General features: G+C 40.2%; 1 protein-coding gene across 3 annotated transcripts; it reads right to left on the reverse strand.

The window, feature by feature from the left end:
- Positions 1 to 628: 628 nt before the first annotated feature.
- On the reverse strand, positions 629 to 17,971 carry THNSL1 (threonine synthase like 1). 3 transcript variants are annotated; one of them, XR_014316946.1, is made up of 5 exons: positions 17,777 to 17,971; positions 14,916 to 14,999; positions 11,846 to 14,443; positions 6,156 to 6,280; positions 629 to 896 (listed from the first exon to the last, which is right to left on the reverse strand). XR_014316946.1 is itself a non-coding variant. In XM_082753733.1 (3 exons), the coding sequence occupies exon 3, from the start codon at positions 14,389 to 14,391 to the stop codon at positions 12,172 to 12,174; it is 2,220 nt and encodes a 739-aa protein (XP_082609859.1). In that variant the 5' UTR covers positions 14,392 to 14,443; positions 14,920 to 14,999; positions 17,777 to 17,971; the 3' UTR covers positions 11,381 to 12,171. The 3 variants fall into 3 exon arrangements, 2 of the variants coding, with proteins under 2 accessions (XP_082609859.1, XP_082609858.1); XM_082753733.1 differs by lacking the exons at positions 629 to 896; positions 6,156 to 6,280 and having other exon boundaries at positions 11,381 to 14,443; positions 14,920 to 14,999; XM_082753732.1 differs by lacking the exons at positions 629 to 896; positions 6,156 to 6,280 and having other exon boundaries at positions 11,381 to 14,443.
- Between the last annotated feature and the right edge of the window lie 299 nt (positions 17,972 to 18,270).

Here is an 18,270-nt window from a genome sequence, read left to right on the forward strand (position 1 = left end):
GGGATGGACTGGGCAGTTGTCTCTGGAAAATTGGAGGCCACCACATAAAGTTGCTTTCATAAATTGATCAAAATGACAAATTAGGGTGACAGGCAGTTCATAGGGGAAAGTTAGGGGATACAGGAGGTTAAAGATACCAATTTTTGCCTTGTTGGTCCTTACCACATGGCTGCAGTAGCCATAAGGCACAATAACTTGTCAGCTTCTCAGCTGTACAATTACTTTTAGGCTGTTCCATTTATACACAATTTGATCAGTGAAGCAGATCATGCAATTAATACAAGGAACAAAAACTCATCACTAGAGATGTGGCTTCTGCTGCCCCTGAACTGACTGAAAATTACCAAGAACCAGCCCCCACCAGGAGGTAGCAGACCCACTCTTCACCTCCTAAACTTGGCACAAAAAGCTAAGTGCTCACAGAAGGCAAATTTCATTTTGGATGGAATAAAAAAAAAAAAAAAATGTAGTTTTTATTTCTTCATTTCCCGCTGTCAGCTGTCAGCTGTGCCTTGCGGAAATGAGTAACAATTTATGATGCTGGGCACTAGAGAGATCTTAGTAGTTTGTGAAGTAGTTTCCATCTAGCTTTCGCAGCGGTTCTGTGCAGAGCAGGAAAGTTCACTTGGCACTCAGGATCTTCTGGCTCAGTTTTGCCACTCTGCGTTTGCAAAAGAGGTTGACCGTGTATGACATCTTTAGTAAAGTAATTCCATTGCCAGTGTAATACAGCAGATAATTGTGCCTGTTTTCTATTCAGGTGCTGTAGAGAGGGAAGGGACCAGTGCTTACAACCATCTATTTTCACAACATAAAGAAATCAGTAGGAGCTTTATCACCACCAATCAAGGGGCCCAAGGAACAGAGGTGCTGGTGATTCAGGTGCTGCACACATCCTGCAATCCAGATTTGAAAAGTAGTTGTAACAGCTCAAAAATGTAACATCTCTTTGCTTTTCATAAAGGAACATGAGGGTTGCCTTTCTGTTTTCAGTAGTCATATCTTCAGCACCCAGTGTAAATTCAGAGACTCCAACATAGTGCTTTGATACTAGTGCTAAAATACAATGGTGTGAGTGCTTGCACAAAGCATAGTTTGGGATTATATGACAGTAACTGACTACTTTCAAAAACACATACTTCTAGATTTCCAACACTGAGGATGTCAAAAAGAGAGTGGAAGACATGATGTTACCAGCTTGTGAAAGCAAACTGCGTTGCACCGTGACCCTTTGCACCCTGCCTTCTTAAAAACCTCATGGAAGAACTTCATAAACCCAACTTCCTTCCAGTAGGCGATCCTGGTCACTTACTGAAGATTTCATTAGCAGTACGATTATTCCAGAAAAATCTTTCATCAAAAACGTAACCCAGAGTGATAAATCACTCAGAACAATAAAATCACTTGCATGAACAAACACAGCTTCTATCAGTAATTGTGCTTGCTTGCCCTAGGCATGTTTGTTACATATGGGAAGCAATAATGCTTGTGGTTACTATTCCCAATATCACATTTTTCTTTCCCAGTTCACACTTATTCATAGCAATGCTTATCCAGCAGCAGTTATATAAGATGCAATCCAAACATTCATAATCAACCTCTCACAAACAATAAGCTGCATTAAATTAGCCCCTGACGTGCTTTGTACCAGCAAAGTAATTTGCAGATCCTTTATGAAATATTAGTCCTACTATTTGACAGCAGCCATTATGGCCATTTTTTTCTGACAGCATTATATGCAAGGGCTTGGTTATATGATCTCTCCGTGGCTGTCACCTAACTGAGAGATCCTCAGACAAAAGCACAAGTTTGGTTTCATTATTTCCCCTTTTCTGGGAGCAGGAGTACATACCCATCTGATCTGACATCATAAGATGTCCCAGAAGCAGCACGAGAAATGGCTGAGATCACTGATTTCCACTGGTTGTGTCCATCATATCCTGTTCATTACAGCATTTCTGGGGACCCTAAACTGTGCTTTTGCCTTGATTAACTCATTTCGCCTGTTAAGTTGTGTGTACTGCTTACTGACTGTTCTCCAGGATAAATCCTTTCCACGTGCCAACCATCAGCCTTTGAGAGCAGAGGATGTTGCTTTCCTTAGTATTTGGGGTTTTCCTTTTTAAAAACCTCCTCTGTAGGATATGCTTCTTGCTCTTCTCTGTGGAAACCTGTCCACATCTACTCAACTAGTGCCATGCCAAATTACAAAAAAAGAAAATTCTGTGTGTAATTTAACTTGAAAAAGTAATGGCAACAAATCAGTATTACAAATCATTTACTTTCTTATCAACATTGATTTCATAATTATCATGTATAAGTTCCTTCCTAGCGCCTGTTCCACATCCTTGAAATAGTCATTTCCATTTCACCATACTTCTTGAAAACTTGCAGCATGTAGGAAGCGTTCAGACCTTAAAAATTTACTAGTAGTCAGCTCCAGATATTATTAACTCACAAGGTCTGCCTCTGCAGTCCTTGTGCCACGTCCTACCGGCAGGTAGTTTCTACCGACCTGATAACTACAAAAACATGTGTTTTGTTTTGTTTTTCTGACAATTGTATTCAGCAGACAGTATTTCATATTTTGTTTTGCACAGCCACCTCGGAGAGATGATACAGGTATAACAGCATGTTAAGGAAAAGAACAGCTGCTGAATGTCAAAGCAGTACCCGCTCACTCAGCGAAGATTGTCATTTGTCAGGAACGGAGGCAGCCACTTCTCTGTCCACTCAGCTGTGGTAAACAACAGGAACCAAAACCAGAGGGGCTGATGCATCAGCGGGAGTGGCACATGGAGCAGAAGGATTAGTAGGAAATGTACACAAGCATTAGAGAAGATATTCTAAGGCCACAAAAGTTTCTGTACCACAAATCTAAAACTACCAAGACAAGGAAATGTAGTCTATTATAGCTCTCTCTGTTGACTTGAAATAGACTTGATAAAAAAAATTACCCAAACTGCATTTGATTCCAGTTTAAGCATGAACTTAAGGTAATGTCTTTTTTCCAAACCAAAGCAACTAGGGCACTAGCTAGAATGATTACTTAGCTCACGTCTGATCTTACAGAGTCAGCAAAAATAAGCAAGGTAAAATGAGGACTTTAACCACAGAAAAAGAAACGTAAGTATAATAAGCATGTCCCTGGTGTATTTGTATTGGTTTGGTGGGTTGTATTATGCTCTGTTCATGATTGCATTTAATTTAAGGAAAAAGAAAAACAGAGTATTGGCTTTTAGCACGCAAAGATAATAATAAACCAAAAAAGGTAAAGCCTGAAAGAAAGCAGACCTGCCTGTGGGCTCTGTTATCAAGTCTGAATGACGAGTATTTGAAAATACATTGGTCGGTCATTTCAACATTAAGCTATGAATAATCCTCCCTGCACAGCAGGGCACAGTATTTATACTGTGGTTTTCTTCGAATACAGTTATCTGCTCTTTCTTATCCCAAAACTCAATACAAACCCCATACCCTACATCACATTCTAAAGCCCAAAGAAATGGGGTTTGCATGTACGATAATGGCATTACATGCGCTCTTTATTTAAATATTAAAGAATTGAATTTATTTGTTTGTATTAAAGCAAAATTGTTTCAAGATTTACAGTTGAAAAGTCTCTAACAGTATACAATGCTATGAATTAATGTGTTTCTTTGACCTGGAACCATCATAAAATTCTATATATCCCACATATCAATGAACACGAAGGTTTCTTACAACAGAGTTTTAGTCAAATTTCTATTAATTAGGTTTTCTAAAAAATGAAAACATAAAAGGCTTGTGTAACATCACAAGTGCTTATGATGGCCTTTAATTTGATAGCCTTCAAAAACTGCAGAAAACTGTCTAGCAAATTTCTGTTAGGAATGCCATCTTGTGGTTAAAACTGTGTATAACCATGACTCCAGGTAAACTTAGCTAAATTTTTACCTGCTAAATATAGTTTATACAGAAATGAGGTACTCATATATGACCCTTCAAAATCTACGCTATTCATTTATTAACCATTCTGGATGAAAATGTCTGTGAATATGGATTTCCCTTCCTCATCTGTATACAATGCTAATTAATTATGCAGGGAGCACAACTTTCATTAGGAGATGGTATGCATTTATTAGCATTTTAAACAGAAACAGATTGCACATGCATTTAGTAAAAAAAAAAATAAATAAATAATAAAAAAAGAGCCCACTTAATGCCTACTTTATTTAGATATAATTTAGTGGATTAATTTCAAACGTAAGAAAATACGAGCATTTTTCTCAAAACATTTCTAGAAAAGAACCCTTTTGCACATGCTACCTCTGCTAAGCTTTATGGAACATCTCTGGTTGCCATACAAAAGGTCAAGTTGAACTATAAAAAGGAAACACTGGATGTTTCAATTTGTCTTAAATAGATCTTATCGTGAGCTGAAAATGAATTGAAAATGGCTGTTGGATCACAAATTGCTCACTAAAGCACAGAGAAATGCCAGGTAAACAAGAATAGAAAGAAGGGGTCCAAAAGCATCTAATAATCTCTAAGAGACGTCTAATTTTTAAAAGCTGAGAAAAACAAATAATCAATAGCTACATTCAATACAGCTGACATTTTCATAGGCAATTCCCTACTACTTATGTTCACATAATTTTCATAATGAAAGTATGCATTACACAAACCATCACAACACATATTGTATAATGAAATTTAAAACTAATGAGCCATATCCTAATAGCCATGAGTCAAGTCAGGATGTGCATTAGTAGACCATTTGCAATTCTCTAGTGGCAGAAAGAACAAGGCTAAACATATCCAGTAGCCCATTTAGAGCACAGCTTGTTCTTTGTACTGGTAACAGTAGAGCAGAACTGAAATGAGTTTGCAATCTTTAACGCTCAGGCAGGCCTCTGTGAAATATTGTTCATACTTCTGTTAGCATGTAAGTTACTCCTGGGGCAGCCAAAAAGGACTGCTGTGATTATTTAGCTTGACCTCTTGCATAACATGGATCTGGCTCGCCTGAATTTCTCCTCTATCAAATCACATCTGTTCAGAAAACCATCTAGTACTTCCAGACTAGATAAAACTTTACCAATCTGTTAACTGCCTTTACTTCTTGCAATGTGTCTAGCTGTATTTACAATCACTCGATCACTTCTCCTCTGCTAGACTGAAGAGACCTTTATTTTATTAATAGGCTTTTGCTTCAATAATTTTCTTCTATGCTAACTTTCCTTTCATTAAACTTAAGCAGATTCTATTTACCAAGACTCTTGTGACATTACCTTTTTAATCTTTTTATTGCTCTTACAACTCTTTTCTGTCCAATTTTCTAGTATTACTGGAAAAGTTAGGCACAGCATTCTTGGAAAAGGTTGTATCAAAGTGAAATACAGACAGCAGCATTACCTTCCTGTCAACATTCCCATTTCTAGACCTGAAAATCTCACTGGTCTGTTTGGCCACAAGGCATGCTGACAATTCAAGTTCAGCTGAGCATGCACCCCACCTCCAGGCACTCTTCAAAGTCAGCATTCTCTACAACACAGTGGTCTGTTCGGTAAGTATGACCTCAAGCCTCTGCTCCTAGAGACATTGTTGTACTTTAGGCCATGGTAAAATGCAGATTTTTCACAGCTCCCTACTAAATAATTCATCCTACTCTGTTTAAGTGGCTCCTCGGTATTTAAATTTTGTGGCATCCGCAGACTTGAGCACTCATTGTTAAACCTTCCTTTGTGTTCTCAACAAACTGATGATTAATAACCAAAACCTGAGTGAACTCATGTAACAAATCTGCGCAGTCACAGCTGTCCTTTCAGAATTACATTTTCAGATCTCAATTAGCATCATGATGAATTCTAAATTGGATGATAATACTTTACATATTCCTATAGCAGTAAGTTATTTAAAATAAAAGAAAAATTAAGGTTTGGATCTAGATTTGAAAATCTAAGGGTACTCCAAATAGCAGTAATGAAATATCTAAACATTAGAGCAAAAATGTTTCTGCTATGTAACTGATTTTGTAAAGCTTGGGATACACTTTCCATTAAAAAAAATGCATTCTTTTGTAGCACAGGAAAAAATACTGTGGTTTCTCCACTTAGTTAAATTGTACATAAACAAGTAAATCAGGTGCTTTCTTAATTCTGTCAATCACTTACCACTTTATTTCCTATGCATTAGCCTCCTACTCTGTGCTCTGTTCCGAACCTTGCATCCATTTTATTACACCAGTCATGGAAGTATCCGAAGATCACCTTTAAGAGCCATCAGAGAATAAAGTCTTCTGGAATAAAAGGCAAAAACAGTTTAGATCCACCTGTACACCTGAAGATCCTCGACAGTTAAAATACCTAAGCTGGAGAGCAAGACTGTGACTGATAGCTTTTAGTCTGGTGCCTTCTGAAAGATCTTGCTGAAGCAACAGCTTCCCGCTTTTGATGAGCATGCTGCACATGTTTTATTAAGTATTATGAAAAAACACAGTAACATTTACTTCCTTCTCAAAGTGCTAACATACATTTGGAATTACCTGTTCATGTTAATTTACTGAAATTCAAAGCTCGTTGTATTAGTATTTCATCCATTCAAAAGTATGGTTTACATACCCAGAACCTTGAAATCACACTCCAAGTAAACCAAAGCACTGCTCTCTAAGCCAACTGTCACCAGACAACCAGTTTATCACCTCCATTGAACTAAGTATGAATAAGAGAAAGATGTAACTGGAATATATTTCATTTTCAATAAAAATTCTGCAGAGGACAGACTTTCCACACAGCACCAGTTAAATCTGTGATGCAAACCAAATAAAGTGTTTAGACATTTGCTATTTTTGTGTCTTTTTTTTTTTTTTAATGTTTCTTGTTGTTGTTCTTTGTTTGTGTGGTTTTGTTTTGTTTTTACATACTTTCCTTCCAGGATGCTGTGAAATATCTCACATCTGTCAGTCTCAGCGGAGGGGAATCACTAGATCGATTACCATGTACCTAGCATTCAGGTAAACTCATAAAGGAGCACATTTTTTTTTTGAGATTTAAGAATACGAAACTCTGAAACTACCTCTCTCAGAGGATTTCCTTTGTATCAAACTGATAAGACCATATCTGCAAAGAAATGCTACATCATTGATCCTGCTGTGTTTAATTAGAAGGAATGCAGTAGAAACAAACAACTACACACATACTTGAGGCATGCAAACATGATATACTTAATAACAATGTGCATTCCTGATGTCTTCGAAGAGCACAGTTGATGTGTTGAAAAACAAGACTCTTCCATTCAGAGTTCCATCTGCTAAAATATCCCATCATCTCAAAAACATAACTAACAATTCTTTTTAAATTCACACCAAGAAAACAGAATTCTCTTCTGAAATCAAGCCTCACTGCTCTGTTGACACTTTACCAAAAATCACTGTCACCATGACGAGTGGGACCAGGCCGCACCTCCAGTGCTGCGTTCAGCTTTGGGCCCCTCGCTACAAGGACATCGAGGCCCTGGAGCATGTCCAGGGAAGGGCTACGAAGCTGGTGAAGGGCCTGGAGCACAAATCCTGTGAGGAGTGGCTGAGGGAATTGGGGTTGTTCGGTCTGGAGAAGAGAAGGCTCAGGGGAGACCTCATTGCTCTCTACAGCTACCTGAAAGGAAGCTGTGGGGAGCTGGGGGTCGGCCTCTTCTCACATGGGAATGGCCTCAAGTGGTGCCAGGGGAGGTTCAGATTGGAAATGAGGAGACATTTCTGCTCAGAAAGAGCAGTCAGGCACTGGGACAGGTTGCCCAGGGAGGTGGTGGCATCACCATCCCTGGGGGTGTTTAAGGAAAGGTTGGACGTGGTGCTTAGGGACATGGTTTAGTGGGTGATGGTGGTAGGGGGACAGTTGGACCAGATGATCTTGGAGGCCTTTTCCAACCATAGTGATTCTACAAAGGCAAGTAATGAGCAGCTGGTACGTCTGCAAGAACTACAAAGCATTTTCCATATAAATACTTTTATAATGGAAAGTGTAAATATAGGTGTTACAAACCATTCCTCGTTACATTTGCCTTTAAGATTTTTCATGTGGCATCAGTGTTCAAAGATTTATTTATACAGAAAATAGCTTAACTAAAGCTATGCTATCACTCCAGGCCAACAAAGCCAGTAAAAATGCATATATATACATGCTCCCACTCTCTGTAAACCTGGCTGATATTGATTTAGACTGCAAAATCCCATCTTTAAGCAAATAGGAGCAAACTGTGTACATCAAGCCCAAACACCTTTGAGAATCCTACTAACCATTAGAATGTAGATTTGCTTTGGTGCATCATAAGTACACCATTTTTTCTTATAGAAAATATTATGTGACAGAATTCAAGGTGTACAATGTCTGCAAACAACAAAAAACAGTACTTGTGTTCACTCTGAACAGTTAATGACCTTTGAATCTTCTGTAACACAGCGAGAAAAAAACCTGCACAATGTTTGTTGAACTACGGTATTTTGCTGAATGACATTTAGAGAAGCTGGGCTGGGAAAGGGCAAAGATTGCTTCCCTTACTGTCCTATCCTATACCCCACAGCCAGTCACAGCAGTGAGCACACTGGAAATTTTTTCTCCTCTCCCATTCCTCCAGGCCCAGCAGGTCAAAGCAAGAGAGAGGACTGTACGTTGCAGCTACCACAACACAGCACCAGCACCTAGTCACAAATACCACATAGATTTGGGATCGTGACACTACTGCGGTATTTTAATAGCACCCATTAATAGGATCCACAAGCAGACGTGGCACACAAAAATAGTTCATTTAAGGTATGACAAATGACAAAGCCCAATTCTTTTTTTTTTTTTTTTTAATAATTAATCAAGTATTGTACTGTTAATGAGTTTAGACATTCTGAGAAATGTACTGAGACTGTACATGCTCCTCAATCATTATCTTTACTTTCATATTAAAAACCCTTCAGTACAACTGCTCATTTCTGTACTTACTTGATTCAAGTAACCATATCACGTGTTACAGTGGTTCATATGGTAAGAAAATATTAACTAGGAATTTCACTTTTTTCTTCAAACCAAGCTTGAGTTACAGCCATGAACTTTGAAATATCAATTGCTTGAGTCGCGCCAAAATAAATCTTCTGTTAGACAGGTTTAGTTCTTCCTGATTTATCTAATAATCAACTAATTCAGGGTAGGTCATACACCCCTAGCCCAATCTTGTATAAAATCTCAACTTTTCTCTTTTAGGTACTTTCCACGAAAATAAGCTCTTCTTTGTAGGTACTTCTAGAATGTACTGTAACTGTGCATGAGAAATTGCTCTATGACAAATGGTACCAAACCCCATGGAACCAGGTCCTACAGAATTTCCAGTTTCCAGATGAAACCAATTCCCATTCCAGGAAGAATTTTATTTTATTTTCTTTAGATTTAGAATTCATGCTTTGTACTGAGCATATACAGTGAGAAATTTTTTTTTCCACTTGGGACTAATACAAGAATCAAACTGATACATTCAGAAATGAAAGGTGGATGAGCACTAATTACCTGCACAATTCTTTTATTTTGGCAACATATTTATGCAACATTTTCCTTACAGTTTTGTGTTTTTGTTGTTTGTTTTTTTTTTTTTTTTTAAAAAAAGTCTCTTATGTTACAAAAATGATTTTCCAAAGTTATTGCAGAAATAAGAAACAAGGTCTGAACATAGAAAGTAACAAGAAAGATCAGTAACAAGAAAGATCCTCAAAAAGCATCCAAGAATGGCAGAATCTGAAGAGCTATTGTGTCACACCTTTATCAGCTACATGTGACTTTATTACAGAACACATTCACTGGGGCAAATGCACATCGTAAAATCATGCTTGGGTCTTTTAGCTTACGCTGGAACACTTCACATAAACTGAGGATGTTTTCAAGTAGTCTGTTGGATGGTGCTTTCTTCACCTCTAATGTGACAAAAAGTACAAGCAGGCACACAAGGGAAGGGGGTGGAATGATTCTATTAGCATTATCTCGTCTCTGTATTTTGGCAACTGATCAAAGCCGCTAATGAGTTTTGACGTCTATGAGATGTTGACTCTCAAAGAGGCAAAAACGTTACCAATTACCAACTCTCTTGCCAATACCTCTCTCTTTATGCATCTTGGTGGGAACCACAGCCTCCCATAGCTGTACGTCCTCACACCTCAGAGCTTTTACCTTCTTACCTGTAACTGGATAACATTCAAAACTTGCCAACATCATTTTATCATTTCTCATACTGTGAAATCTAGTTGTATTTTAAACCTTTGTGAAATATAATCTACAGTTAACAGATTAAGTTTGCCCATAACCACATGATCTCCTAAGTCAACTTGCTCTATGTTTTCTGATAAATAAATAAAGAGCCCATCATTAGCAAAAACAGATTGTTTAACCTGAAATAGATCTGTGCTATCAATGAATACCTGATGCCATCACATTTGCCAGACACTGAAATTCATCCTCCAGTTTTCCTTGATATCAAGAACTGAGAAGCTTCCTTCATAATGTAATTAATGCTTTGCATGAATTGAATGTCAATAAAATTACTCTAAGAAAAATATAACAGAGGTAATTAGAATAAGAAAGCTACATGACCTCAAAGTTAAAAAATAGAGTACAAGAAACAAATGTAAATAAATACTTAAGTTTCAATCTTATTTAAGGAGACTGCTGCTAATGATAAAAAAATAAAATAAAATAACATTAAAGGAGTATTCAGAAGTTGAAAATTGAAATAGAAGAGATCTAGGAAAGACCACAGTACATTGGAGGAAGAGTCACATCTCAAAAATTATAAATATTGAAGGAAGGATTCTATTTTATAGAGGAGAATATTGGGGAGGAGGGGGTGTTACTATCTGCTCTGGGTCTGGATGGGATGTTAACTTTCCCTGCAGCAGCCCATACAGTGCTGTGCTCTGCACTTGTAGCTAGAACAGCAGTGGCATCACCCCAGCGTTGTGTCTGCTGCTGAGCAGTGCTGGCACAGCATCAGGACTCTCTCTGACCCTCCTAGGGGGTGGCCAAAAAAGTGAGGAGAGAAACATCACCAAGGCAGCTGACCTAACCCAACCAAAGTGATATTCCATACCACATCATGTCACACCCGGCAACAGAAGGTGGAAACAGGAAGAAGAGGGGAGGGGTGGGCTCTCGTGAAAACATCAGTCCTCCTCCCAAACACCGGCTACGTGCATTGAGGCCCTGCTTCAAGGACGTGGTCAAGCATCACTCATTCGTGGGAAGTAGAGAGTAATTTCTTTCCTCTGCACTTCCACATAGCCTTTATTTGTTTTGTTTTTTTTTTTTCCCTTTCCCCCTCCCTTTTCTCTTTTTTTTTTCCCTTTAGTTAAATTGTTTAGTTAATAATAATCTTTCCTTAATAATTAGTTCTTTTTTCCTTTAATTTAATTATCCTTATTTCAACCCGTGAGTTGTTCTTTCCTTTACTTCTTCCCCTCCTCATCTAAGGAGGGGGAGCAAGAGAGCAGTTGCGGTGTTTAGCTGCCTAGCAGGGTAAACCCACCACGCTATCTGAAAACCCAGATAATCAGACTTTTTGCATAAATGTTGGCCACACAACACACACACACAAAAACGCCATATAAGAAGATAACATACCATCAAATTGCATGGTTCAGGGATTAATAACACAAGTATACTTTAATCTTCACAGCAAAATCAACCCTCATTAGTAACATTTGAGCATCATCACTATCATATTATGTTCCAGTGCCCTAAGTGAAGTGAGAGCTTAACCAATCACCCCCGGCAAGTGATCACATCATTCCCACAACAAAATGACAGCTATTTGTTTCAGAAAGGTCAGACCTCATTACCTTCCTCCTTCAGGGGAGAACGCTCCAGGCTTGTGAAGGGCAGTGCTGCCAAGGGAAGCCTGCACAGCTGCTGTCTCTAGTACATGTGGCCTGCACAAGAGTACTCCAGGCTTCTGCCCTCTCAATTCAAAACCCTTCAGCACTGCTGAAAATCTCACATGCATTACTTAAAAACACTGCTGAAGACAATTGAATGCAACCCTGCAGATGTTATGCTGTGGCCTGGACACAGGCCAGATGGATTTTTTGACTTTAATTCTATGATTCTGTGATTCATGCAGTTGCCTAAAGCACACAATTGACACAGTGGATGTCCGACCGGTTGCTCAGAAAACTTTCATAAAATGATTTTGAATTAAGGTCTCTATCTGGGACATCAGCACACTCAGATCAGCAGCACAGACCTGGTGATGCTCATTTGCATTCTTTTTCAGCGTCTCTAACAGGCCCCAGTGGACTGGAGGCAGAGGGCTGTAAGAACTCAGCAAGTGAAGCTGACTTAATGGGTTCTGTTTGATTTCCGCAATCCTCAAGGCCCTCAAGATAGCAGGTGCAAACTTCGAATAATGAGCTGTAGATGAAATAATAATTGGGCAAGTTCTGTCTTGCAATCGATCTGCAACTACTTTAGCAACAGCTGTGTGTGTATCCAAAATATATCCCGTGGTGCTGTACACGGAGTGAATGGCAGCGAGGCAGTCGTCCTCAGAGCACCAGCCAGCCACCAAGTCCTGCTGAAGCTTTTCGAGTAGATCTTTCCGCAGCTGAAAGTGGCCCTGATTTTCCAGCTGGCTGTACAGTTGTGTCACCAGTTGTCCATCCCCATCGGCAATCAGGTGCAAGTACCGCTCGAGATTGGAGGACTTCAGAATATCTACTGCTGGTGAGGAAGTGGGAACTAACTTTCTTCCCCTCAAATCATAGCTACCCGTCTGTATGAAGTCAGTCAAAACGTTGTTTTGGTTGGAAGCACAAATGCATTTTCTAATAGGGATTCCCATAATTTTAGCATACAAAGCAGCTAATATGTTGCCAAAGTTCCCTGTAGGAATGCAAACATCGACAGGACTTCCAAAGGCGATAATACCTTGCTGAACAAGATCAAGGTATGCAGAGGCATGATAAACTACCTGAGGAAGCAGGCGTGCCCAGTTTATGGAGTTTGCTGCTGCTAAAGCTGTGCCATATTCTACCGTAAGAAAGCCAGTGTAATCAGAATTGGTGAAGATTTGTTTTATAGCCGTCTGGCAAAAATCAAAATCGGATTTGACACCTATGGACCAGGCGTTTTCCTTCTGACAGCCAATCATCTGTGATTTTTGAATGGGGCTTACTCCATCCTCAGGAAAAAAACTCATGACAGCAATTCTCTGTTTGTCAATGTCATGGAGACGACTGAAGCCATCCAGGACAGCACTCCCTGTGTCCCCAGAAGTAGCTACCAGAACCAAGTAATTGCAGCTCCTGGGAATGCAGTATGCAAACATATGCGGCATCATCTGTAAGGCAAAATCTTTAAATGAAGCTGTTGGTCCATGAAATAACTCAAGGAGAAACTGATTGCCTGTCAAATGCCTAACTGGGGCGATTTTAGAACAAGAGAAGTTTTCTCCGTAAGCAATGCCAATAATTTCTTGCAGTTTCGATGCAGGGATATCAGCAGGGTGTATGCATCTCTCAAGTACCACCTGGGCTCTTTCAGCATACGTTGCTTCTATCAGGCTTTGCCACTCTTCGGCAGTGAATTTTGGAAGTCCTCTCTCAGGAACAAAGAGTCCTCCATCGGGGGCTAAGCCCTCAATAACAACATCACTGAAATACTTGTGAGTGTCTTTGTGTGTGCTCCTTCCAAAACTACTAGACCTAGTTGAAATGTAAGTTTCCAGTTCTGAGTTTTGGTATCTCTTCACGGCATCAAGGACCTTTTCTGCCACGATCTCTGCTGCCACATCCCCTCCACAAAGCACACGGACGTCGTACCACCTTTTGTAGAACTGCTTCCTGAACTGAAGGATGTCCTTGAGAGAAGTGCCAGGACCCTGGCCCACAATGCGATCCACCTTCATCGACTTCAGCCTGCTCATAATGACCGCCGTGGGCACGTCCAGATACACAACGATTCCATTTTGCTTCACATGCTGCATGCCAGCAGCATGCATCGGATTGGACCCAGTAAGGGAAATGACACTTCCAGATGCTGAAAACTTCAACAGGGCTTTTCCTTCCTCCTCTAAAAACTGCTCGTTACCAACATCCTGCAGCTTTTCCGACACGCTCATATTCCAGGTTGTTTCAAGGACATCATCATCTATATCTACGACAGGGCAATCCAGTTTCTGACCTACTATTCTCCCAACTGTTGTTTTCCCAGCACCCGGAGGCCCCATCAGGATAATATTTTTGTTTCCAACAAGAGAATGGCTTGAGAACCACAACTTCCATATCTGTGCAAACGCTACAGGTCTTGAAAACATCAGTTTTAAACACATGCCAGAAAGACTGCTTTGGGCTATCAGTCTCAAAGGCTGATACTTAACATGAAACATCTTCTGCTGCTTTTTTTTTTTTTTCAAGCCAACTTGACAATCCACTTAATTGCTTCAAAAAGAAAAAAAAAATATCAATTAGTCCTTCAGCAAACATCTACAGAAAAACTTAAAGGATATAAAATTCAGAACAAGAATGAAAACACAAATCCAGTTAGGATTTTTTCAGTGCCAGGGCTGTACATAAGACCATTCATTCCCCCCCTCCTGCGTAGCTCCAGCTCACCTCCACTGACAAATCCAACTTCAAGCAGTCCATATTGTCAGGTTAAATAAAGATATCCAAACCTAACACTACAATACTCTCTGCAAATAATATTGTTCATAGGAATTCAAAATCAATTAGCTTTTCTGCTAGTAGACTTATTTAGAAGTACACATTCACAAATAACAAAGGCTAATTATTCTTGTGTAATCAGAAAATTGTAAATACTGCCTTTTCCTACCTCCAAGATGTCTTTTATTTCCTTTCTAAAAAAGGAATTAAAAATTGCAATACCCTCTTAAATCCAATAAAAACTCACACACTTGGGCAACAGCAAGGCTGGAAGAGTTCCATCCAGTTCTCTTCTGATGGGATGACAGACCAAGTGAATTGTCAAGAAATCCTGTAATGGAATTTTATCGGGTGTATTTGGTGTAAAGTGGGAGAGAGAAACAGACATCATGAAGACACTCTACTCTCAAAAAAAAAAAAAAAAAAATCACTAGGAAAGCAGCATCCTCAACACAGATCAGGCAAGACACTCTCAATACATTGCTTTGTTTGCTTACAGAAATCAATGCCAGTATCAACTGGAGTTGCAGAACACGATAAGCATGTGATATTTAGAGCCAAACGGTGAAGGACTCAAAATCTCAATAGAAGAGGAGGGCTCGGGGAAAAAATCCACACACATTTGCGCAGAAAATTGTTCCCGAGTCATTTTTCAGTGTAGGTAGGCAAACAACTTTGTTATTATTATTTCTTCACTGTTCGTGAACAAAATGTTTAAAGAAAAACAACATGAAACATTCTTTTAGGAAATTAATATCATTTTAGATGTAAAATTTCACCTCTTGGGTTATTCATCAATTCTTTTAAAATGTAACATACGTAAAAACAACGTTTTTATTTATTTAAGACTGCATTAGTGGATAGCCGTTACAATATGCAGGACAGAAATACTTGACTAAGCTTCAAGCTGCAATTTTTATTCCCTCCTGACACCGTAACACATAACCGAAACTGCAATCAGCAATTTCTAGTAACTATATTTTAAAGACTCAATATAACTGCAAGCACCCCAGCTACTTGCTTCACTATGGTTGGTGGGTTTTGTTCGTTTGTTTTTTGTTTATATACCAGCTACTTTGTCCAGAAAAATAATTTTTAATGATGAAGTGTTTTTCTGTGTTAAACAGGACAGACTAAATATAACAAATGAAGGAATTCACTATAAACTGCCAGATCTTTCAGCCATTCAGAGCCATTTCTCTAGACAGTCTCCAGTCCAACAGTGCTTTAGCACTGCAGAGAGCAGAAACAGGCCTACAGTTGCAGAAGGCAGGTGAGCACCAAAATGGGAAACCTACCACCTTCCAAAGACCTACTCAGGGTTAAACTACATTTACAGTTACCAGAGTCCTTGAACCCTGCTGTTCCCTATCACAGTGGGCAATATCAAATGACTCCAGAGACACAGGTCACTCTAACTCCAAAAACGATAGAAGCTCAGGTTTTGTAAGAGAAAACCACAAAAAGTCTTTGCTTCCAGATGTTCCCTGCTCTACGTTCCTAGAACTGTCTTTTAGTCTTACCAATCTATTAGCTTATGTTACAAAGTCAAAGCACTTCTAATCAGCTAAATCTTCCCACTCACTCACTTCCGCATGGAGAGATGAGCTTGCAAACCAGTGCCTTAAACGTCACTGTATTCTGTGTTTGCACCCTGCGCTGTGACACAGTAAGCATGCTGTAATTACAAGGTGTAAATCAGAGTAAAGATGGGCACAGAATGTATAGATGCAGAGGCTTTTGTAATAGTTATTTAAAAGAACATGAAAAAAATCTGTGAAGAGTAGTTGTGACAATCAGCATCATTATAAAGCCATACTGTAATCATAATGCACTGTAGTGAGTACAAACATACAGAGCTACAGGGCCAGAAAGAGGTATTTAAACTTCCAGATGTAAATAGGTTCAGGATTCAAAAAAGACTTAGAGGCACTATTTTAGTGATTTTATTTATTTAACCTAGGAATCACTTCAAACCTTGTTTATGAACTGTGGGCATACAAGTCATGCCAAACATAGCAACCTGTCTACGTGTCTAGATGCACTACAGATTCCCTTTCAGGTACAGTACATGCTATACAGCTGCAGGATGTAACATCTGGACTGCTTTATCAATCTACAACACAGGGACTTAAAACACCCAACATGAGAGCTGTAGACAAGAAAGGTACAAGAAACAGATTTCTCTGGTTACATACTTGCCATGTTTACATAAACTTACAAGCAGCCTAAAGGATTGTTCGAAATCAACTCAGTTAATTTGGTGCAGAAATTTGCAGGGAATTTTATTCACCTGCTCAGAAAGTTTAACCTACTACGGTTTAATCCAATTTTGCACCCACATGAAGTATACATGCAAACAAGCTCGCAACCACTCTTATTCCAGTGGCAAAGCTATGCTGTAAAAACATCTTGAATCAGACTTCATGTCTAGGAGAGTTCACCAGCTTACAGCACCAAACCAACCACCCTTAGTTACAGCTACTTCTACCAACAGGTTTTTGTGTTGTTTTATTTTACTTTTTTTTATTAAAGCAGTGCTTATACCTGTACCTCCAATGAAGCTTTGGTAATACACCTCAACCCTCCACTCGGACTGCTGAGGGCATCTATGTATCACTAGCAGATAACCAAAATTTTAACAGCCACAACTGGTGACAAGAATTCAAGTGAAAATTGTTATAGTTATTGGTATGGACACAAAGTTTGCAGAGACGTGAGGTATAGTTAAACTGCAGAGCCCAAGGAAGGGAGAGGCAGTTGGCAGCTGTTGAAGACCTCAAGGCAGGTCAAGATAAGTAATACTCATGCTTCAAAAATGTTAACACAGAAAAAATATCCTTTTACTTTCCTCGGAGTTTTTATGTAGAGTAAAAAACTCCTAAACAACCTCACCCCTCCCACAGACCAAAATGTTAAAAATAAGTCACCTGCGTGCACACACTTCACCTCGTTTCCTCAAGGAAAGCCACCCACGGGTGAAGAAGCCCACAGGTCACCACACACAAAACCCTCAGAGCCACTGGAGGTGGCAGGGTCGCTCACACCCCCCCGATCACGACAATAAAGGCTCACTGAGGCAGCACAAAGCGCGTGCTGGGGACAGACCTTAAACCCCACGGGAGCTCCCGCTCCGTGGGGCACTCCCACCCACGGGAGGCTTCCAAAACATTATCTCAGGGCACTGCGGCAGCTTTAGGAGTCCTGTGCACCGTCACGGAGGGGTCACGCTCGCTTCTGGGCGCTGCGAGGTCTGGAAAAGAGAAAAACAAGACAAGGCAGCCCGGGCAGGCCGCGACGACGGCTCCCGCTACAGCCGCCACCGCCCCCTCCCTCACGAACCCCCCCCCCCCGCCCGCCGCGAGGCCCCTCACGTACCGCCCCCCCCCCCGACCCCTCCAGGCTCACGCCGCGCATGCGCAGCCACCCGGCTCTCCCCTCAGCACCCCGCCTGCCCGCCCTCAGTCCGGGCGTACGCGCGCCGCTCTTAGCTTCATCTCCGCCAAGCGCGCCTGCGCAACCCGCCGAGGGGAGGGAGGGGAGAGCGATGGCGTAGCCCCGCCCCTTCGGTGCGCTGTCGCCTAGCAACGCGTTTCCCTGGC

This window comes from Aythya marila, assembly GCF_965140915.1.
Source record: "Aythya marila genome assembly, chromosome: 2".
Taxonomy (NCBI): Eukaryota; Metazoa; Chordata; class Aves; order Anseriformes; family Anatidae; genus Aythya; species Aythya marila.

Coding starts and splice junctions, on each gene's coding strand:
- THNSL1 (XM_082753733.1), bottom strand. CDS start 14,391: ATGTTTCATGTTAAGTATCAGCCTTTGAGACTGATAGCCCAAAGCAGT.